The 23,091-nt window shown below is 52.0% G+C and overlaps 1 protein-coding gene across 1 annotated transcript; it reads right to left on the bottom strand.

The window, feature by feature from the left end:
* Positions 1-1,390: 1,390 nt before the first annotated feature.
* Positions 1,391-23,072, bottom strand: VPS52 (VPS52 subunit of GARP complex). Its single transcript, XM_083491920.1, has 20 exons — positions 22,675-23,072; positions 21,305-21,386; positions 19,416-19,468; positions 19,250-19,325; positions 18,951-19,018; positions 16,973-17,148; positions 16,573-16,723; positions 15,165-15,265; positions 13,945-14,077; positions 11,809-11,866; positions 11,028-11,161; positions 10,157-10,312; positions 9,244-9,362; positions 8,602-8,725; positions 7,232-7,327; positions 6,746-6,853; positions 5,226-5,291; positions 3,784-3,895; positions 2,416-2,534; positions 1,391-1,723 (listed from the first exon to the last, which is right to left on the bottom strand). The coding sequence occupies exons 1-20, from the start codon at positions 22,702-22,704 to the stop codon at positions 1,577-1,579; spliced, it is 2,109 nt and encodes a 702-aa protein (XP_083348046.1). The 5' UTR covers positions 22,705-23,072; the 3' UTR covers positions 1,391-1,576.
* Positions 23,073-23,091: the final 19 nt, after the last annotated feature.

Below are 23,091 nucleotides of genomic sequence, written 5' to 3'. Positions count from 1 at the left end.
AAGTAATAGTGCCACTGTATTCTGCTCTGGTCAGACCTCACCTGGAGTACTGTGTCCAGTTCTGGGCACCACAATTCAAGAAGGACACTGACAAACTGGAACGTGTCCAGAGGAGGGCAACCAAAATGGTCAAAGGCCTGGAAACGATGCCTTATGAGGAACGGCTAAGGGAGCTGGGCATGTTTAGCCTGGAGAAGAGGAGGTTAAGGGGTGATATGATAGCCATGTTCCAATATATAAAAGGATGTCACATAGAGGAGGGAGAAAGGTTGTTTTCTGCTGCTCCAGAGAAGCGGACACGGAGCAATGGATCCAAACTGCAAGAAAGAAGATTCCACCTAAACATTAGGAAGAACTTCCTGACAGTCAGAGCTGTTTGACAGTGGAATTTGCTGCCCAGGAGTGTGGTGGAGTCTCCTTCTTTGGAGGTCTTTAAGCAGAGGCTTGACAACCATATGTCAGGAGTGCTCTGATGGTGTTTCCTGCTTGGCAGGGGGTTGGACTCGATGGCCCTTGTGGTCTCTTCCAACTCTATAATTCTATGATTCAGTCTTTAACATCAGCAGTAACATCTAGACCATGGGAGCCTTTCAGCCCTGCTCTTGCATTTGTTTAAAATCTAAAACAGCTCCTCATGTATTCCTTTCTTTGAATTTGTGCCATTTTGGTTTTTAAACCTTTTTGTAAAAGCAGCACTAGAATTTTCACACTCAACCCTTTATTACTGTGCTTTGCTTTCTTCAAGCTGGGTTTTGTCTAAAACTTGCCATTTAGGTGTTCAAACCCCTTTTTTGTAAATTCAGTATTAGAAACTGTACCTTTGAGTCCTTAATCCTTTATTACTGCGTTTTGCTTTACCTCGGTCGAGCCAGGATTATAACACTTCAGAATTGCGGGGGTTTCTACCCCTCTTTTTGAATTTTGGTCATTTAAAGTTTGTGATGTTTCTATTTCCTTCTGAGGAAACCGAATAGTTCAGTGAAACGAGGTTTGTAGCGGGCATCCCATTAAGGCTTTGTTCAATTCTTAGGTTTTTTTCCCTTAATCTTTTTGATTTTTATTACTTAGTTTATTTCCACAAGATAATATTTCTAGTCGACTACTTCTTGTTTCAAGGATTTTCACGGTATTTCATTTGTTTTGCGCAATTTCTCGGTTTTGTGACGGTCTTTTTTCTATTGGTTACTGCGAGAACAGGAGGCTGAACTGTATGGGCCTGATCCAGGAGACTATCATGTCCTCATCCTCCTCACACAAACACGCCTCCCCCTCTCGGGGTTGGGCTAGATGACCCCCAGGCCCCCTTCCAGCGCTGTGACTCTCTGGCACAGAAATAAACTTCGCTGCTCCCTTTTTCCCCTATGGGCAATGAGGCAAATGATCGCAGGCGTGAGTCGCTAGAGAATTTATTTCCACTGTACAAAGCAAGACGAAGGGACAAACGGGAGACGCGGTCCCAAAACAGGGCTGCCCCCCACCCCGTGGAGATCACGGAGGGGGTGGGAAGCAGTGATATGGCCTCCCCCCAAAAAAAACCACAACTCGCCATGCACAAAACCAACCGCCCCCCCCCAGCTCAGAAATTGGGCTTGTGCTTCTTGACTTCGACCATCAGGTGGTGGATGTTGATGAGCTCGGAGCGGACGGGGAGGGCTTTGAGGGGGGGCAGCGCCATGACCTTGTGGAAGCGGTGGTAATACTGGATCAGCTGCGTCAGGGCCCCCTGTGGGGAGAGAGAGGGGGGTCAGGGGGGTGAGATAAGAGACACGGGGTGGGGAGAAGGTCACAGGCACCCCACCCCCAGAGAACACACAAGGGCACAGCAGAGAGCCCCCCACCAGCAAGAAATAAACCCCCTGTGCTAAGCGCTGCGATGGGGGGTTGGGCTGGATGACCTCTGGGGGTCCCTTGGGATTCTACAAGCAGGAAGCAGCTGGGGTTTTTTGGAGAGGGGTGTTTGAAAGAACCATTTGAAATTGGGTGGGGAGAGAGCCTGGGGGGGTTTAAAGATGATTTCTGGGATCTGCAACAGGGGGACCTCAGCCAAAACCTGCCCCGTTTCCTTGGGGGGGGGCGGATTTAGGGGAAAACCTGGATGCTGCAATAATACACACAATAATAATAATAAATTTTAATTATACCCCACCCTCCCCAGCCTAGACCGGGCTCAGGGCGGCTAACACCCGATACAAAAACAAATGGATTGAAACTTAAAAGCAAGATTAAAATACAACATTAAAACACAGCCTCATTTCAACGGAAACTCAAATCAGAAACTTTTTGGGGGGATGGAAATGTCAAGTCACACCAGGCTCTTCCTGAAATTGCTCAGGGTGGGGCTCCCACAAGCCAAGGGGCTGCCCCCTCCCCCCCCCCCACGGCACCCATTAACCCTTCCGTGCCCACGGGGCCCACCTGGATGATGGTGGTGCCGTTCTTGAAGTTGGTGAAGGAGCGCATCACGTCCTGGCTGAGAGCCTCCACCGCCGCCTTCCAGGTCCCCGCGAAGCCGCGCACCAGCTGCGTCACCCGGGCTGAGAGGGGAAGGGGGGAGATCTGGGTGGGGGGCATTGAAGAGGGACTTTCCTCCTCCGGGAGGTTTTTGAAGCAGAGGTCAGGTGCACACCAACTTCTGCATTGCACGGAGGAGGCGGGGTTGGGCTGGATGACCTTTGGCGAACCCACTTCCGTCCCTACGACTCCATAAATCATCGGTAGCAAATGAGACTCTTCGCCTCAGGGCCGTGGGCAGGGTGGATTTGATCTAAATCAGGAAACTTTTTCAGCAGGGGGCCGGTCCACTGTCCCTCAGACCTTGTGGGGGGCCGGACTAAATTATTTTTTTTTGGGGGGGAGGAATGAACCAATTCCTATGCCCCACAAATAACCCAGAGATGCATTTTAAATAAAAGCACACATTCTACTCATGTAAAAACACACTGATTCCCGGACTGTCCGCGGGCCGGATTTAGAAGGTGATTGGGCCGGATCCGGCCCCCGGGTCTTAGTTTGCCTACCCATGTTCTAAATCAAATCGATTCAAATCACGATTTAAATCACTAGACTTGATTTAAATCTTTTTTCTTTTCTTTTTTACAGAAAGACTTATTCTTGCTGGTATAATCTTAATATTTACAACCAGACGAAGGTTTCCTTTTTGGAATAATAAATTTCTGGAGTCGTTTTTACAGTCATATAAAAAATTACTGATTTGGTTATACTATTAGAAATACAGAGGCCGATAATAATGACATCATTGTGAGGTTTAGTAAATTAACTGTTTATATATGGACAATTTTTCTGCTGTACTTTGTTGGAAGGAGAAAAATAATCATTTCCTTACCAATTTATTTAACTGAAACAATGACATTATAGCATTATAGTTTGTCAACTGATGTGGTTAAACCTTTTTTTAAAAAAACAACAACACCTTAGATTGAGTTTTAGCACACATGAAAAACTTAAAACAAATCCTTGTTTCCTGATGAATAGCCTTTGGACATTAATGCAACTTAAATAGAAAACTATATTTAGAAAGATTTTTTCCTCCAAAGAATTTTATTTTAAAAATCCAATTTAAATAAAAAGAAAGTTTTAATTTTTTAAAAAATCCGATTTTTAATTTATTTTTAAATTGTTTGTTTATCCACCCTGGCCACGGGTACAAGTCCCACCTTGGGCAAAATATTCCCTGCACTGCAGGGGGTTGGGCTGGATGACCCTCAGGGTCCCAACTCTCGGTTTCCTGCCTCCTTGCTTCTCCGCTCCTGCCAGGCCCCTCACCTTCCTCCCCGCGCAGCCTCTCCATCTGGCCTCGTTCTGCCAGCGCCTCCGCCTCCTTCACGAAGGCAATCATCCCCCCAAAACCGGGCGCCAGGAGCTCCTCAATGAACTCCTGCAAAGGAGAAAGGGGCAGGGGAGAGAGAGGGAGAAGGAAGGATGGAAGAGACCCCCAGCGGAGCCGCCCTCCGTTTGCTAGACTCCACCTCCCAGAAGCACCCGGAAAACGAGGGTGTGCAACGCAGGGGGTGATGGGAGCCGGAGTCCGCGAACCTCTGGAGTAGCCTTTCTCCACCTGTGGGTCCCCAGATGTTGTTGAACTACAACTCCCATCACCCCTAGCTAGAAAGGCCAGAGCTCAGGGATGATGGGAGTTGTAGTCCAACAACATCTGGGGACCCACAGGTGGAGAACCGTTGCGGAGGGACCCAGATCACAACTGGCTCCCCGTTGGAGAGCCCCACTGGAATTTCTGGGAAGCTCAAATGCCCTCCCAGCCCTACAGGCGTCTCGGGGACCAAGCTCCCCCTATGGCCACCCCATTCATGCGCTTTCAGCGCCTTTTGAAAGGGCTTCCCCTCGTTTCTAGAACCGGGACCTCAGGTGTGTCTTTGGCAATGGAATGAAGTCCAAAGCCTCTCCTGCGGTGACTCAGCTGGCCAGTCAAAGCCGTTCCCTAGGTTGTGGCTGCTGTTGTGGCTAGGTTGTGGCTGCTGTGGTGAGAGCCACAGGCGAGTGCCAAGTGCAGGATAGGGACAAAGTACTCCCAAAGGAGGGACGCGGGTGGCACTGTGGGTTAAACCACAGAGCCTAGGACTTGCCGATCAGAAGGATAAGCGGTTTGAATCCCTGTGACGGGGTGAGCTTCCGTCGCTCGGTCCCTGCTCCTGCCAACCTAGATGTTTGAAAGCACGTCAAAGTGCAAGTAGATAAATAGGTACCGCTCCGGCGGGAAGGTATACGGCGTTTCCGTGCGCTGCTCTGGTTCGCCAGAAGCGGCTTTGTCATGCTGGCCACATGACCCGGAAGCTGTATGCTGGCTCCCTCGGCCAGTAAAGCGAGATGAGTGTCGCAACCCCAGAGTCGTCCGCGACTGGACCTAATGGTCAGGGGTCCCTTTACCTTTACCCCCAAAGGAGCAGGACATGTCCTCCCCACCCCCGAGGGACTACCCCTGCCCACAAGGGCAGCTGATAAATTATCAGTGGCGAGCTGCATCGGCTTCAAGTTCCTAGCCCTCATGTTGGAAGGAGGGCCAAACCCCCCAAAGGACGGGGAGAGGAAACTGCGGCCTGGCTCCACGGCTGAAGCCAGCAGCACAGGGCCTTCCTGGAGCCTGCCTCAAACTCATCTCCCACCCACAGAACCCAGGAGAGGGGGCACAGGTATGGGTGCAACTGCGCCCTCCTTGGGCGCAGCTCCCTCCACGCACTTCGTTTGCTTACCTGCGTCCGAGCATTCAGGAGCTGCTGGAATCCCTCCACCTCCTTGCTCTCCTCCACCGCTCGCTCCTGGGAAGGTGGGAAGAGGGGCGTCAGAGTGGGGCAGGGGGAAAGGGGCCTTTGCTACCCCTGCCCCCTCCCCTCGCAAGCAGAGCCAGGCCTTCCTCTCTCCGCCAGGGCAGGGAGGGGGCAGACGTCTGCCCCACATGACCTGCTCCTGCTTTTCCCTCCCCCCCCCTTGGGTCTGCCAAGGGGGCAGATTGGAGGCTCAGGAGCAGAATGGTGGATCTCTTTCACCTTTGCCACGCTAACGTTAATCAAATTTGTATACCGCCATATATATATATATATATATATATATATTTGCTTTCGTAGATTTTCACGGGTACAGGAATGCAGGTTTTGGTGTCCTCGGGTGTCTTCCCGTGTAAAAGTTGGGGTGTCTAGGCGACGTTTCGACAAGGTCTCACTCGTCATCTTCAGCCTGAAGATGACGAGTGAGACCTCGTCGAAACGTCGCCTAGACACCCCAACTTTTACACGGGAAGACACCCGAGGACACCAAAACCTGCATATATATATATATATACACACACACACACACACACACACACACACACACACACACACAGTCGTACCTCAGGCTACAGACACTTCAGGTTGCATGATTTTGGGTTGCGCACCACGCCAAACCCAGAAGTACCAGAACGGGTTACTTCCAGGTTTCGGCACTTGCACATGCGCAGAAGCGCTAAATTGCCCTTTGCGCATGCGCAGAAGTGCCGAATCGCAACCCACGCGTGCGCAGACGCGGGTTGTGAACTCTGCAGGTTGCGAACATGCATTCCGCGCGGATCACGTCCGCAACCCGAGCGTCCACTGTATATATATTCAATGACAGTGGTTGGCATCTGTCTGTCTTGGGAGACGATGGAGGAGAGCACCTTTGTTTAGTTTGTTTGTATAATGGCCAATGCCCATAGATCTCACAACATAAAATCACAATGTAAAAAACACAAAATGCATAATTTATCTGTAAGCCACCTTGAATCCCTGTCAGGGGGAAAAGGCGGGGCATAAATAAATTATAATTATAAATATCAACCCAACAATCCCCCTTTGTAGGTGAGGTCAATTATAAAAAGGCATGCCAGGGCAGTTTATATGTATACACACCCTTCGTATTTTGTGTCCTATGCTGCAAACCGCACTGCGGTCCCTGGATAAAGGGCGGTACGTAAATTTAATAAATCATTGGCTAGATGGCCGCTGGGGGTCCCTTTCCAGCCCTGAGAGTCTATGGCTCCATGTTCTCAAGCTCTCTTGGTTTCAACAGCCTAATTCAGGACAGGAGGAAAAAAGGAGCCAAGGCTTCTCATCGTCCAACCGCCGGGAGCAGGAAATGAAACCCTGGCTGCCTGGCTGCGCGTCAACCGGAGACCCCCCAGGGCTGGGAGATCTCGGCCTCCGGCCTCCCAAGTGCAGGGGCTCAGGAGCCCAGCTCCCCGGGACCCACCCCTTACCATGAGGACGCCCAGCATCATGTCGTAGTTGTTGATGAGAAAGATGAGCTGCTCTTTGCGCGAGGAAAACTCGGCCGCCACCCGCAGGACGAAGTTCTCCACCTCCGTCTGGAAGAGACAGAGAGAGAGAGAGAGAGAGAGAGAGAGAGAGAGAAAGGGGGTGGGTGCTTCAAATGGTTCCCCCTCCAAAAAAGAAGCAACAGCATCACAGGGTGGGGGGGCCCTCTGAAGGCCCCCATTTGCCAGGGAGCCATAAGCCAGCATACGCCAACAGGGACACCTGTTTACATGCTCCTGCCTGAGTTTTAGTTTTTCCTCTTCCCTCCCTGTACCTTTTCCCTTGCATGCTGTTGCTGTTTTCCTTTTCCTTTTTAAGACTGAGAGCCTACGTGTCTCGTTCTGATTGAACCCAAGTCCCTTTCTCGGAGAGTGGGGTGCAAATGCTCTAAATACAAGTAATGATGACTAAATTAGCCCCCACCTTACCTGCAACTGCCCCAGCAGAGTCAGCGTCCGGTCGTGGGGGAATGTCTGATTGATGCTGACAATGGCTGAGGAGAACTCTGCGTACCGCCGGGTGATCTGGGGGTGGAGGGAGAGTGTTAGGAGCTGAGCATGCTTCGGGGGGGGGGGAATGTGTACCCCAGAGCAGCTCTGTCAGGCTTTTCCCTCAACTCCCACCCAGAGATGGAAGCCTTTTCCAGTTCCATGAAAGGGAGAGAGAGAGAGAGGACCAGGGATGGCAACTTGAATAAAATATTGGGGGGGGGGGCGGTTTGCAGGTAAGCTCGTGGGGAAGGGGCAATGGCAAGGCCCAGCAACTTTGAGGGGGCTGCAAGTTGGCGCCTGAGCTTGCTTTCCCCTCATCCCCCCGCAGCCCTTTTTCCTTTTGTGTCGTGTACTGGAGATGTGAGCCTGAGTTTTGTGTGTGTGTGCGCAGGGGCTGCCTTCACCACCTCTAAGGCATTTTGAAGCCACATTGCGGGAGCCTCTTTTGGGTTGGCCAAAATGCTGTCGACAAACAAAAACAGAACTTTTAAGGAAGATAAAACCAAACCGCCCGGCATCCTCCGGGTTCGCTCTTCCCATGGCCAGGCTCTGAACAGTCAGGAGGGAAGCCTCACATGGCACTCTTGTTATTGTTATTATGATTATTACATTGGTATACCACCCCCTTCATCTGAAGGTCTCAGGGCAGCTTGCAGCATAAAAACACAATGTCAGGAACATGCCCCCCCCCCCCCCGAGTGCAGCGGAAGAGTCGGCCTCTGAAATTGAGCTGAGCGAGCAAGGGGCTGACTCTGCAGATGAGAGCTGGCTGTCAGAGTCTGGAAAGGGCAGCCCGGCCCCCCTCCTTCCCAGGGAAGACACTTTTAGCTCTCAAGGAGAGGGAGAGTTGGAAGGTGGCCAGAGCGTTGCCAGGCAGCCAGGAGATAAGCCAGAGTCCGAGACTGTGTCTTCTGGGAGTGGGGAGTTGGCAGACCAGCCGATCAGTCCCTGTACTAGGAGGCGGGAGAAGCTCAGAGAGCAACAGAAGGGAAGAGGAAGAAAAGCCGGATTTTGGCATGCTTCGTGTTGGGGGAGGGACGATGATTCAGAATGATCAACTGTCGTTAATGAGAGCAAGCAGAAAGCCGTGCTCTGGATGCGCTTTTCTTGCAAATAAACGTACATAAAACTGACGGGGAGTCATTACTGCTTATCAAGCTGCTTGTCTGCCAGAGATTGATATACACAAGACGCAAAACACATACTAAAAGCAAGCCCAAGAACAAACCTAACCCTGGGCTATATCCCTCGTTCCCGATTCCCTCGGAAGGGATTCGAATGGTGTGGGGCCCCCTCCCCAGACTTACGTAGTGGGGCCGGGTGTCGAGGAAGCCCAGCTTCTGGGGGTCGGTGTTCTGGATGCTCTGAATGTTCAGCTCCAGGATGTGCTCAAAGCGCGGCCACAGCATCTCCAGGAGCGTGTCCCAATACCTGCATGTCCGGGCGGGGAGCAGGGGAGAGCGGGCGGACAGGATTCCTCGCTTAATATTTATATTTGATGGAGATAGCGCCTTAGGACGGCCTCAAAGCTGGACACCAGAAGTGTCCAGCTGGCCAGGGGGAAGATCGCCCTCAACCCGGCAGGAGAGAAAGGCTGGAAGAAAGACTTCCGTTGTCAGGCGGGTCCAGGGGGAATCCTGCTCTGCTGGGGGAGCAGTCGAGCAGGAGGTGATGGAGAAGAGGTGCTCAGCCGTCTGCCAGGGATCTTTTGAGCTGAGATCCCTGAACTGGATTGGACTGGATGACCCCCCCCCCGCAATAGCTGTCAACCTTCCCTTTTTTTGCGGGAAATTCCCTTATTCCAGCGCCGCTTCCCATTGCTACCCCGGATTGTTAGATTTCCCGTAGGCTGTCCCCGGGACAGGTGAGGCTGCTGATGCCTTATTTTCAAATCTGAGAGTTGACAGCTATGACCCCCACCCCTGGGAAGGGGCCCCTTCCCCACTCACTTGTCAATGGCGGGGACGTTTCGTTTGGCCATGATGGCTTTGAAGCGGAGGACGATATGGATGCTGAGGAAGACGGCGATGCTGTCGTAGCAGTCGCTCACGTAAGCGTCCATGTGCTTCTGCCGTTGTTGTTGGTTTTTTTGGGGGGGGGGGAGAGTGAGAGACAAACGCAAAGGGCAAATCAACAATTTAGTCATTTGTTTCAACAAATTTATACGCTGCCTGATGGTCTGTTTGTGTGTGTGTGTGTTTTTAAAAAACCCACTTTAAAGTTTACAAAAAAATTTAATTAACTTCAATTATAAGATTAAAGGTAAAGGTAAAGGGAGCCCTGACCATTAGGTCCAGTCGTGGCCGACTCTGGGGTTGCGGCGCTCATCTTGCTTTAGTGGCTGAGGGAGCCGGCGTACAGCTTCCGGGTCATGTGGCCAGCATGACTAAGCTGCTTCTGGCAAACCAGAGCAGCGCACAGAAATGCCGTTTACTTCCCACCAGAGCGGTACCTATTTATCTACTTGCACTTTGATGCGCTTTCGAACTGCTAGGTTGGCAGGAGCAGGCAACCTCTGATTGGCAAGCCCTAGGTTCTGTGGTTTAACCCACAGCGCCACCTGCATCCGAATTATAAGATTAATTAACTTCAATTATAAGATTAATTAACTTCAGTTATAACATACCAATCAAATAAAAAGTTCCCCCAGCCACTCTTTGCACAGACAAACCCAAATGTTTTCAGCCAGCACCGAAAAACACACAGGGAAGTCGCCCACTGTGTATCAAGAGGGAGGGAGTTCCAAAGTCACGCTCCTTGGAAGCGTATGCTTCGGGGAGGCGGGAAAAGGGAACGTGAAGGGGGTGTCCCTTTCCTTCCTCCATCACTGGCAGCCTCCCCCCCCCCGGCACCCCTACTCACGAGGAACATGGTAAGCGTCTTCCCCATGACGGCGTTGAAGAGGTCCAGGGCAGGGGTCCCTGTCACCAGGAAGAAGTCGCAGAGGAAGAGGTATTCGCGGCAGCTGTTGTCCAGGAGGGCAAAGTGCTGGCTGCGGAAGAGGGACTCAAAGGGGTACTGGGGGGGGGGAGAAGGGGGTCAGGATCAGGACCAGGAGAGCAGCAGGCAGACCTTCTCTGCACCCCAAGGGGAAGACGCCTGGCACCCCAATCTACTCCTTCTCCAAGAAGACAGCTAGGTCAGGCCAGGGGCCTTTTCTCGCGAGGGCCAAATGAACCTGGGAAACCAGGTAGACTGCCTCTGGGCTGGAGGCTCCATAAGGAGGAGGAGCCGGCTGCCGGATCTGGCCTGTCCTCAACCGATGTCCCCAATTGGGAAGAAGCCCACGAAAAGGGACTTGTAGGGTTGGGGGAAGGCGACACAATTGGAGTCTGTAAAATCCTGCCCAGCTTGGAGGAGAGCTAACTCTGGAGCTGGTGGAATCGGTACCGATTAAAAGGACGTAACCTGTGGAACTCCCTCCCATTGGAGGGCTTCAGAGCATTTACGTTGTGAACCGCCCTGAGATCTATGGATAAAGGGCAGTATACAAATTTACTGAATAATGATGATGATAAGCCTCAAAAGCATAGCTGTCAACTTTTCCCTTTTCTTGCGAGGAATCCTATTCGGAATAAAGGAATTTCCCTTTAAAAAAGGGAAACGTTGGCAGCTATGCTCAAAAGTGGTGAAAAACAGCTGCTCCAAGAATCCCTAATATTTAGATGTTTTTCATAGGGCCCAGTCCCAAAGGGGGAGCCAGAAAGGAGGGGGTTAAAAGAGGGGGACTCACCCGGACGTCGCTCTTCTGGGCAGAGTGGGGGACGATGATGGGGCCCTCCAGCTCGGCCCCCCCAATGACGCTGCCCCGGTTCCCCAGCGTGAAAATGGTGTTGCGGTTCCGAAGGGGCGGCTTTGAGAAAAAGCGTGGCGGCAGCAAGGAGAGTCAAGGGAGAAACGTGCCCAGGGAGGCAGACCCCACCAAGACCTTGTGCGTGCCCCCCCAAAGGAGCACAGGAACAGGGCCTTCTTGGTGGTGGCTCCCCACTAGTGGAAATCTCTCCCTGGGAGGCTCACCTGGTGCCATCACTACATCTCCTCAAGCTGCCCAGAGTGGCTAGGGCAACCTAGTCAGATGGGTGGTGCATATAATTAATTTACTATTGTTATTATTATTATTATTATTATTATTATTATTATTATTATTATTTCATTCCTAGCCAGGTCTTTGGCTGCCAATGGTGGCCTTTGGGAGCAGGTGGGCTGTTTCAAATGCAGTCCCTGCCCAGTTTTAATGTGCGCACCTGTGGCTTTTTCTGAGCTGCAATGGCAAAAAATTGTGACTGATGAATTTAATAGACGATAATGAGAGTTCTGCTCAGGATCCAAGCCCCTCACAAGAGGGAAATGTTCAAGGAGGCTCCCGTTTGGCAGCCAGCCCAACTGGAGGGGGACCCCAAAGGTCATCTATTCCAACCCCGTTTTCAGGGGCCAGGCTGGGAAAGGGGCAGGGCTGGTCCTGCTTTTCTGCCCCTTCAGTGCGAGTGTCGCCCCCCCCCCCGCAAAAAGGATATCCTTCTTGGCCGTGTCCTCTACCCCCATGAGGTCGTCCTTCTCAGCCACTTCTTCGTACTGTGGGCAGGGAGAAAGAGAGAGAGAAGGCGTTTGAAGGAATGGACAGGCGGCTGTCATCCGAAATTAACACAAAATACTTTTGATGAGACCAGCATAGGTATATTTAGCAATCTTGTAATCTTGCCAGCTCAAATATTAATTGCAGTTGGCTGGGAAGCACCTCGAAACCTTACGCCACTCACTAGGGATACTGAAACAATGGAGGAAATGATGTGTAATTTGAGATTTCCATGAGGACTGGCACCTCCAAGCACGTTTTACGTGATCTGGCATTCCTTTACGGCATGCACGTTTTCCAGATGAGCCTGGAAAACCTGGAACTAGACTCGATCATCAGGTAACACTGATATTACCGTATTTTTCGCTCTATAGGACGCACTTTTTCCCCTTCAAAAATGATGGGGAAATGTGTGCGTCCTATGGAGCGAAGACGCCATAGCCCGGCGACCCTCTCCCGGCTGGAGAGGTAACGCGGGGCTATGGCAGGAGCCTCTATAGCCGCGTGTCACCTCTCCAGCCGGGAGAGCGCGCACGGGGCTAAAGCAGCCCCCCCCCCGCAACCCTCTCCCGGCTGGAGAGGTGACGCGCACCTATGGCAGGAGCCTCCATAGGCGCGCGTCACCTCTCCAACTGGGAGAGCGCGCGCGGAGCTAAATCAGCCCCCTGCGACCCTCTCCCGGCTGGAGAGGTGACGCGCGCCTATGGCAGGAGCCTCCATAGGCGCGCGTCACCTCTCCAACCGGGAGAGCGCGCGCGGAGCTAAATCAGCCCCCTGCGACCCTCTCCCGGCTGGAGAGGTGACGCGCGCCTATGGCAGGAGCCTCCATAGGCGCGCGTCACCTCTCCAGCCGGGAGAGCCCGCGCGGGGCTAAAGCAGCCCCCCGCGACCCTCTCCAGCTGGGAGAGCCCGCGCGGGGCTAAATCAGCCCCCTGCGACCCTCTCCCGGCTGGAGAGGTGACGCGTGCCTATGGCAGGAGCCTCCATAGGCGCGCGTCACCTCTCCAACCGGGAGAGCGGGCGCGGGGCTAAAGCAGCCCCCTGTGACCCTCTCCCGGCTGGAGAGGTGATGCAGCCTATGGCAGGAGCCTCCATAGGCGTGCGCCACCTCTCCAGCTGGTAGAGCGCGCGCGGGGCTAAAGAAGCCATAGCCCCGTGACTCTCTCCCAGCTGGAGAAGTGATGCGTGACTATGGCAGCAGCCTCTCTGCTGCGCCTTTCCGCTGCTCCCTGACCTGCTCTTTGGGGCTGGTGGTGGGCTCCTCCCCCCCGCCAGCCCCAAAGAGCAGGTCGAAAGGAACCTGAAGCCTGGAGAGCGAGAGGGGTGGGTGCGCACCGACCCCTCTCGCTCTCCAGGCTTCCAAGGTAGCCGCCTGAACGCACCTTAAGGGGCACCTTGTTTTAGAGCGGGAAAACAAGAGGGGGAAAATTCTCCCACTCTCTGCGCAGCGCCTCCTGCCGCTTCACTGAAGGGGTGCTGGGCAGAGAGCGGAAGAATTTTTTCTCCCCCCTCTAAAACAAGGTGCGTCCTATTGTCCGGTGCGTCCTATGGTGCGAAAAATACGGTACCTCTTTTTGTGAATGCAACATTCATTCCTACTTTTTAACTTGGACTTTGTTATTCCAGCCCTTGGGCAACCGTACTTAAAATCATGGAATTGCAGAGTTGGACAGGACCCCCCAGCATAGCTGTCAACGTTTCCCTTTTTTTAAGGGAAATTCCCTTATTCCGAATAGGATTCCTCACAAGAAAAGGGAAAAGCTATGTCCCCAAGGCTCAGTGAGCGCAACCCACATTTCACAGTTTATTTATCTGACATTTGGTTTTTCTGTTTATGACCACTGCTCTTCAGACGCGTCACAGAATCTTTACCAAAGCGTTTTGTAAATATGATTTAGAATTCCTTTATGGCAAAAACAAGAGCAGGTAGTTCCGTCGGCAGAGCATGAGGCTCTTAATCGCTGGGTCGTGGCTTTGAGCCCCACAAACAGTCCCACGTTGCAAGGGGGGTTGGACTAGATGACCTTGGGGTCCTTTCCTACTCTTTGGTGGCACGAGTCATCCAAAGGAGAGTCACCTGCACTTTCATGAGGCGGCTGGTGTAGGACTTGAAGTAGCTGAGGTAGATTTTGCTCATGGTCTCAACATACTCGTCCCGGACCTCTTTGGCCACTGAGCGCTCGTGGCCCAGGAGGAACTGGTAGAAGAACCTGCAGAGAGAAGGCGGGGGGGAGAGAGAGAGAGAGGGGGGGGGGGGACATGGCGAGTGAGGAGACTTCGCTTCCAGACCTGGCCCTGAGCAAGGCATGCTGGGAAATTCAGGAGCCAGGATGATGCCAGAGGGGGCCTTTTCTGTGGTGGCACCATCATTGCATGTCTCTAGGTGCCAGACAAAAACATTCCCAGGTCTTTGGGCATTGAATAATAATAATAATAATAATAATAATAATAATAATAATAATAATAATACCCCGCCCATCTGGCTGAGTTTCCCCAGCCACTCTGGGCAGCTTCCAACAAAATATTTAAATACAGTAATGCATCAAACATTAGAAGCTTCCCTAAACTTCAGATGTCTTCTAAAAGTCTGGTAGTTGTTCTCTTTGACATCTGGTGGTAGGGCAGGTGCCACCACCGAGAAGGCCCTTTGCCTGGTTCCCTGTAACTTGGCTTCTCGCAGTGAAGGAACCGCCAGAAGGCCCCCGGCGCTGGACCTCAGCATCTGGGCAGAACGATGGGGGTGGAGACGCTCCTTCAGGTATACTGGACTGAGGCTGTTTAGGCCTTTCAAGGTCAGCACCAACACTTTGAGCAAGTCAGGGGGGACTACTACTGTGCTGATCTTATTACTATGCTGTGTAAAATAAACAACAACAACAGCAGCAGTCGCAGCAGCAGCAGCAGCAGCAGCCCACCCATCTGATTGGGTTGCCCCAGGCACTCTGGGCGGCTTCCAACAAATAATGAAGCAGAATAAAGCATAATAAAGCCTTCAGGTGTTTTCTAAAAGTGATGCTCTGAAAGTTGCACACTGCCCTGGGATCTTTGGAGAAAGGGCGCTACGCAAATGGAATAAATAAGAAAATATAGCAAGTGGTCGTAACGCAGGGCACACGAACACACACAGGTGCCTGGTGTTTCTGATGAGGCTGAGCAAGGGCTGCTGGGAGTTGCAGTCCCCAGCGGGTGGCCAGAAAACGAAAGTAAGCAGGGGATTGTGGGAGGCTGCTCTCTTATTGGCCCAGCCAGCAGCAGGGAATGCTGGGAGACTCCTGAAGGGGCGCCGCATTTGCCTACCTGTACTTGAGCAGGGCATTCTGGGGGATCTGGTAGTTGGTCATGGGCTTGCGGAAGGAGTAGATCTTTTGTAGGATGAATTCCCGGATCTTGGCCACCGCCTGGCAGGAGCGGGAGAGAGGGGGGCAGGTCAGGGAAGAGGACTGAGGGCGGGGGGGCTTGTGTCCTGAAGAGCCCCCAGACTCAGCCTTTCTTCCAGGGCAACGCAGAGCGAGGAGGGAGCAGCTCCCCATTAAAAAAAATTCTGCACTGGCTGCCAAGTAGTTTCTGGGTCCGATTCATAGGGTGGGTTTTTACCCATAAAGCCTTAAAAAGCTCAGGACTGCGAGGACAGCTTCTCCCCATATGAGGTCAATCACGAAGGGCACGGTAGAAATTTAATAACCACTGTATTTTTCGCTCCATAGGACACACTTTTTTCCTCCTAAAAAGTAAGGGGAAATGTCTGTGCGTCTTATGGAGCTCGCTGGCTCCCTTGCCCAGGCTTCCATGGCTGAATGTTCTGCAGACGGAAGCCCTTTGTTTCCCCGGCGACATGCGACTGGCTGATTAGATTATCTGTCAGGAAACTGTAGAAACGGCTCCCTTTCCTTTCCTAAAGAAGCTGCAGAACGGTGAGCTGAATCCATAAAAACAGGATTTTTCCCCCTTTGCAAAGTAAACTCAACAACTTTGAGCTGATCCTCCAAAAAATGATCCCCTTTGCAAAAGAAGCTGCGCAACTTTGAGCTGCTCCCCCCCAAAACAGGGCTTTCCTCCTCTAAAATCTAGGTGCGTCTTATGGTCAGGTGCGTCTTACAGAGCGAAAAATACGGCAATAACAACAGAGGTTTTAGCCGGAGGGAGAGAGGTGGGCATAGAATGCACATAAAAACAGGAACTTGGCCTCTATGACAGCCAAGCGGAGACTCTGGGAAGGACAAAAGAAACTGCTCCCCTTGTGACATCGCTTCTTAAAAAAAAGACGTTCGTTCAATGTCCCACGTTGGTAAATTTTTGGGACAGGGTGACAGAAATTATTAACTGGACAGGAATAATGTTATGTTTGCAGAGGAAAAAAACCTTTTGAATTATATCCCCGTCTAGCTAAGGGATGGCATGGATGATTGAATTTAATTTTTATTATTACGGTCACAGACCAGTTCTGGGTTACTTACAATATCAGAAAAATCTTAAAACACAACAGGGATACTGTGGACGGCATGGATGGACTTTCCATGTCCTTTTGACGGAACAAAAAGACTGGCGTTGATGAACCGGAAGAACAAAAAATCCACCCTTCAAGCAATGGATAGAAGATACCTGCCAGGGGCTGCGTTTGACGAGACAACTCACCAAGGTGCCAACCCTGAATGGGGGGTCATGGGGGGGGGGAGCTCAGCTGGGGTGGGGTCCCCTCACCCCTCACCTTGGCTTTCAGCTTGTCCAGGATGTCGGTCACGTCCGTACAGGCCATGGTCTCACGGAAAGCCTGCTCCTTGACAGCGTTGATCTTGTTGTTCAGCTCATGAAGCTGTTCCAGAAAGGCCTGGTCCGTCACGGGCGACTCCAGGATGGTGCTGGGAGGACAATGCAGGGTGTGTGTGTGTGTCATACCTTCACCCTTAGGACTTCCCGTCTCCCACCCACTCCTCCCCCAAAAATTGAAAATAAGATTAAAAAAAGAGATTGAAACTCAAGTGGCAGGGAGTTCCAGAGTGCATCGTTGCTGCCCCACTGAAAGACTGACTAGCAGCGAATACTGCTTATGCACTTTTCAGTCTTTGTTTTGCCTGGCGCTTCTCCCGCCCTCCACCTGCGCCACTGACCTGATCATGATGTTGGGAACCACCAGCTCGTCCACCAGCTGGGAGAGGCGGCCCCGGACGGCCTGGCGGTTGCGCAGCCGGACGTTCATGGCCACCGACTGCTCCTGCAGGGTCTGGATCTCACAGCTGATGCTGCTCAGGTCGGACTGGAAGGAGCTCAGCATGGCCTCCATGCGCTGCAACATGCGGGAGGAAGGAAAGGCGGGGTTGTGCTCAGGGAGAAAGGGCTGAAGGAAGCAGAGTCTCCACTTGCCCGCTGGCAAGACCTACGTAAGGAGACAGACACTCTCCCTGGGAATGTCCCTCGGCCAGGATGCCTAAAGCAGAACCTCCTCGCGCAGGAGAAGTCTACCTCTGGGAACGACGAGGAGCTGCAGGTGGGCAGCGGAGGACAAAGACAGTGGGAGACGGCTGCCTGCCCCTGAACTTCCCCGTTGGGGGCCTCACCAGAGAGCCATCTTCAATATATCAAGGGCTGTTCGGAGGGCAGGACTTGAACCCGTGGCTTCGAAAGAGATTCCAGCTAAGCAACAGGAAGAACTTTCTGACAGCCAGATCTGTTTGACCGTGGGATGGAAGGCAGTAGACTCTCCTTCCTTGGAGGTTTTGAAGCAGTGGTTGGACGATGGCGACGATATTATTAATCCATCAATCAATTTTGCATATCACCCTACACCCTCAGACCTCAGGGTGGATCGCAATATGAGAAACACAAACACCTTAATAACAGATAATACAGTGGTACCTCTGGTTGCGAACGGGATCCGTTCCAGAGCCCCATTCGCAACACGAGCAGAACACAACCCTCGTCTGTGCGTCCCGCGATTCACCGCTTCTGCACATGACGCCATTTTGAGTGTCTGCGCGTGCACAAGTGGCGAAACCCAGAAGTAACCCTTTCAGGTACTTCCGGTTCACCACGGAACGCAACCTGAAAAGACGTAACCTGAGCCGAACGTAAAAAGAGGTATGACTGTAATGGATGGCCACCTATCGGAAATTCTTTAGCTGCGATTATTGTGTTAAAGGGGGTTGGGCTAGATGACCCCCGGGGGTCCCTTCCAACAGCAGTCCTATGATTCTGGGAGGGAGGAGCCTCACAGTGATCTGGTGAGAACAGGGTGGGGTCTTGTTGCCACGCAGAGATCGGGGCATCGTGAAGAGGGAGAGCAGAGCACAACACCCCACACTGGCGCTTGGGTGAAATACAGCTTTGTGACTTTCCCTCTCCCCTTCCCAAGGCAGGCAGGATGAGATTAAAAACAGTTAAGGTGCCTTTAAGGTGCTGGTTTTGACCTTTAAAGCCCTTTGTGGCTTAGGGCCCTCGTATTGACGGGACCGCCTCTCCTGGTCTGCCCCGCAGAGGACCTTAAGGTCCATGAATAATCGTAATTTAGAGGTCCCGGGCCCTAAGGAAGTCAGACTATCCTCCACCAGGGCCAGGGCCTTCTCAGTGATGGCTCTGACCTGGTAGAATGCTCTGTCCCATGAGACTAGGGCCCTACAGGATTTAACCTCCTTCTGCAGGGCCTGTAAGACAGAGCTAGTCCGCCTGGCTTTCCATTTGAACTTAGCCTGATCTTTTATTCCCCTTCCTTCCCTCCTTCTCCCCTTTAATGAAGATCACCCGCTCTGGGATCCCACAGCTAATTCTCCCCTGGTCTCCTTGCTGGCCCAAATAGGACTAATTTAGCCAGTTAGCCCTGGTGATTATCTAATGTTCATTGGATGGATTTCCCCCCTAAATTGATTTTTGAATTCTGAATTTATTGTTCTTCACGTTTTATACCGTATTTTATGCTGTTTTCTGTAGCATCAATTAAGTGTTTTAAATTTGTTGTTAGCCGCCCTGAGCCCAGTTTTCTGAACCAGGAAGGGTGGGGTATAAATAAATATATTAATTATTATTATTATTATTATTATTATTATTATTATTATTATTATTATTATTATTATTACAGGTGGGGACCCTCCTCACCTCCAGGACGGCGTCGCAGGCCGTGATCTGCGTGTGGAGCGATGCAATGTTCTTGCTCTCCTTGATGTCTGGATGAGGCCACTAAGGAGAAATGCCTGCTGGGAGGAGACAGCCGACGAAAGCCCACCCCCCCCAAACATTTGGGTACACGCCCAAAACTGCACAGACCCCGCCCCCCGTGCAGAAAGCCAGGCCAAGCCAGCTCTGTTCCTGGGCTCTGGTGAGCCTTTTCCACTTTGCACGGGTTCAGCTAGAGGACCTCTGGGTGCCCCGTTCAACCCTTCTGCTTCTGAGGATACAGTCCTTGATGGAGGCGTTCTCGATGTGCTGCAGCTCCAGCTCCACCTGCTTGGAGTAGTGCCTCAGGTCCACCCCCTGCGGGACGGAATGGGGAGGGGTCACCACCTGGGGGGGAGCACTGTCCCTTCCCCACCTCCCAGCCCTGGCAGGCCTCCCCCCTCTCACCGTCTTCAGCGCCTCCTGCACCAGAGCATCTTCCAAGTTGGCCTGGATGTGAACTGGGGGGGGGGAGAGAAAGAACAAGGTCAGGACGGGGGGGGGGGGGCAGGACACAGCTGCTCTGCCTCTCTCCCCCAAAATTGATGGGGGAGTGACAGAGCAATCGTGCCAAGACGGAAGGTTTTCCCACTGGTCATGACTCAGAGCAGGGCATGAGCAGGAGGAAAACACTCCCCTTGTTTTCAAGGCAGGTAGCCCCCCCCCAAAAAAAACCCCTGCTGCCCCCCAAAATGCTGCTTTATATTTTAAAGGGGGAAAATCTCAACGCTGTTTACAACCCGTTAAAACATCAAATGAAACCACCCAGAAAAAAGTCAAGCTCCGAGGGAAATATTTCAGATCCTTCTCAAAGAGACATTTGCCTTTCCCCGTATTTATCAACTTGCTTAATTCCCACAGCGGAAGGACTCTAGGAAGCCAGTGGGGTGTAGTGGTTAGAGCAGGGGTCAGTGACGTTTTTCAGCAGGGGGCCGGTCCATTGTCCCTCAGACCTTGTGGGGGGGCAGACTATAATTTGGAGGGTGGGGGAAATGAACGAATTCCTATGCCCCACAAATAACCCAGGGATGCATTTTAAATAAAAGGACACATTCTACTCCTGTAAAAACATGCTGATAGAAGGTGATTGTGCCTGATCCAACCCCCAGGCCTTAGTTTGTCTACCCACGGTTTAGAGTGTCAGTTTAGGATCTGGGAAATCAGGGTTCAAATCCCCGCTCAGACATGATGAAGCTCACAGGGTGAGCTGGGAGCCAGTCGTGCAGTCTCTTCACCTACCTCACAGGAGGAGGGGAGTGAACCATGTAAGGCAAAGAAGGTAAAGGTGCCCTGGACAGTTAAGTCAAAGGAGACTATGGGGTTGTGGCGCTCATCTCGCTTTCAGGCTAGGGAGACGGCGTTTGTCCACAGACAGCTTTCCAGGTCACGTGGCCAGAATGACTAAACCACTTCTGGCGCAACGGGACACCATGACGGAAACCGGAGTGCATGGAAACACCGTTTACCTTCCCGCCACAGCGGTACCTATTTATGTACTTGCACTGGTGTGCTTTCCAACTGCTAGGTGAGCAGGAGCAGGGACCGAGCAACAGGAGCTCACCCTGTCACGGGGATTCGAACTGCCAACCTTCTGATCAGCAAGCCCAAGGGGATAAGTAGTTTAGAACACAGCACCACCATGTACTCCTTGGAGAAAAAGGTGGATCCGAAACGCAGTAAATCAGCTCTTCTTCGATACGATACTCTTTATTGACATTGTCCCATACGGAACAACAAAACTGAAAAATCTACATAAGACATTCAAAAACCAACAAGCCTGCTATCCTAGCCTGGTTAGCCCCCTAAAAACTCTGATACCCCATTTTTAAATACAATATACTCCCATAGAGAGTCCTTACAATGCGTTTAAAACCAAAATCGCATTTGGGTAGAAAGTGTTTCTCAGGCGGCTAGTCCTGCTCTTTATAACCCTGGACCTTCTTCCAGAAGGCAGAAGCTGAAAGAGATCATTTCCGGGGTGCGCACTATCCTGCGATATCTCTGCAGCTTTCTTATGGCACCTGGAAGCATAGATTTGATCCAAATCTGCTGACCTGCTTAAGGAAGGGCTCAGGCAGGTGGAGATGTCAGTCGCCAACCGGGAACCCAGAGATCGCGATTGGACCCGCGCCAGTCACAAAACGCTGATTTTGAACCCTGCTTCCTCTCCAGGAGGAGGTGGAACAGTTTCCTAGCCCTCCCTTGAACAAAGGTCAGTCTCCTACCTGTGCTGCCTGCCTTGCAGGGACTGGATGACCCCAAGTAGCTCTGAAGGAGAGGGAAGGAAGAGAACTTACTGTCCACTTCATCCAGGATGAACTCATCTGAGGTCAGGTCTAGCTCGCCGAGGTTCAGCTGCAAGGCCTCCTCGCTCGGACCCTGAAGGGCAGAGGAAGGAAAGTTAAGGACGCAAGAAAAATGTCGGAATCTGCGTTCGACCGAGTGACCCCTCCTCCGGTCGAGTCCTTCGGAATCGCCTCAGACGATAATTAACGACCTGAGCCTCTGATAAGGCTCCAGGCACCTCCCCCATTACACAGAGAATCAAAGCAGCAGAACTGATGAGATTTATGGCTACATGCTATGCTTTATTACTAAGCTACACAGACAGAAAGAAATACATCCTCTCTCTGTGAGAGCAGAGAGCAACTGAAACACAAAGGAACAGGAAAACAGTAACATCACATCCGTCTCCTGTCTTCCGTAAGACTTCCAACAGCCTGGAATCCCAGGAATGTAAACAGAGTCCTGTGACTCCAAGAGCACTGAACAGTGGCAAACAGAAACTAACAAAAAGAACCCATCGAGTTCTCACAGTGGCCAACCAGGTGCCCATGATAACAATAATAATAATTTTTTTTATTTATACCCCTCCCTCCCCAGCCAAGACCAGGCTCAGGGTAGCTAACAACCAATATAAAAACAAATTGATTGAAATACAACTTAAAAAACAAGATTAAAATACAACATTAAAACATTAAAATGCAGCCTCATTTCAATGGAAACTCAAATCAAAAACTTTTTTGGGGATGAAAACATCAGGTCTTCACCAAGGCTAACTATCCAGACTGGTCCTACATGGGCCAGAAAAAAGCCAGGGAAAAGGCTGCTTTCAAGGGGCAGATTAGAGGCACCAGAACGCAGCCCAAGAGAGGGAAGTCTGCAATGTCTGATGGTTCATTATGTTTCTGTATATGCTGTATAAGCTTCCCCGAGGGCCTGGGGCGACTCAGCCGGATGGGCAGGGTGCAAATAATGTAAAATACTATTATTAGTTATTATTATTATTATTATTATTATTACTATTACTACTACTACTACTATTCAGCCCGCCTTCCCCGTGATGGCTCGTCCAGCTGCGTTTCTGCCCTGCTTTCCCTCTTTGCAGCCCAAAGGGGCGCCGTCGGCTTAAAAAGCGACAGGCAGGAGCCCAACAGGTGCAGAGGGGGAAGCCCCACCGCGCATGCGCACTGGCCAAAGACGAGGGGCTGAGGGGGCGGGGTCAAAGGTCACCAGAACATTCCCCACCCCCAGCCCAAATATTCTTTTCGCGATTGAAGAGAAATAAAATAAAGAGGGGGAGCGAGAGGAGGGTGTCCTTTATTTATGAGACACCGGAAGTCGGGGGCTCAGAGACCGGAAACGGGGGCAGGTCCGTGACCCTCACCGATCCGTCCCCCGCCTCTTCCTCGTCCATGTCTCCCGCCCGGAGCTGCTGCTACTCCTGCTGCTGCTGTCGCCGCCGCCGCCGCCGCTGTTCTTCGGGCCCCGCTTCGCCCGGGGCCGCTGCCTTCCTCATCCGGGACTTCCAGGGGAACGGCTTCCGGTTTTTCGACACGAAGAACCACAAGCCCCAGAATGCCCAGCGGCCGCTTTGCGGAAGTGGCCCGATAGGCGACCCCTTCGTCGGCTGCTGAGGCGGCGGAAGCTTCGAAGGGGTTGGGGGGGTCGTGCACTTCTCTTCCTCCTCCCCATGACACCCCCAAAAGGACGCCTTGTTTCCTCTGGCTCTCACGGAACCTTCCACTCCACCTCCTTGTTTCCTACTCGGGCACTGCAAGGCGGAGCACAGCTGGAGGAACTC

This window comes from Podarcis liolepis (assembly GCF_965112155.1).
Source record: "Podarcis liolepis genome assembly, chromosome: 2".
NCBI lineage: Eukaryota > Metazoa > Chordata > Lepidosauria > Squamata > Lacertidae > Podarcis > Podarcis liolepis.
The sequence above is the reverse complement of the archived record's forward strand: the minus strand, read 5'-3'. Positions and strand labels throughout refer to the sequence as shown.

Bases quoted from the DNA above. Each gene is read 5' to 3' on its own strand.
- VPS52 (XM_083491920.1), bottom strand. From the start codon at position 22,704: ATGGACGAGGAAGAGGCGGGGGACGGATCG. The intron at 19,469-21,304 runs GTAAGTTCTCTT...CCCCCCCCCCAG, and splicing joins CATCCTGGATGAAGTGGACA to TTCACATCCAGGCCAACTTG. The intron at 5,292-6,745 runs GTAAGGGGTGGG...CCACCTTCCCAG, and splicing joins TGATGCTGGGCGTCCTCATG to GAGCGAGCGGTGGAGGAGAG.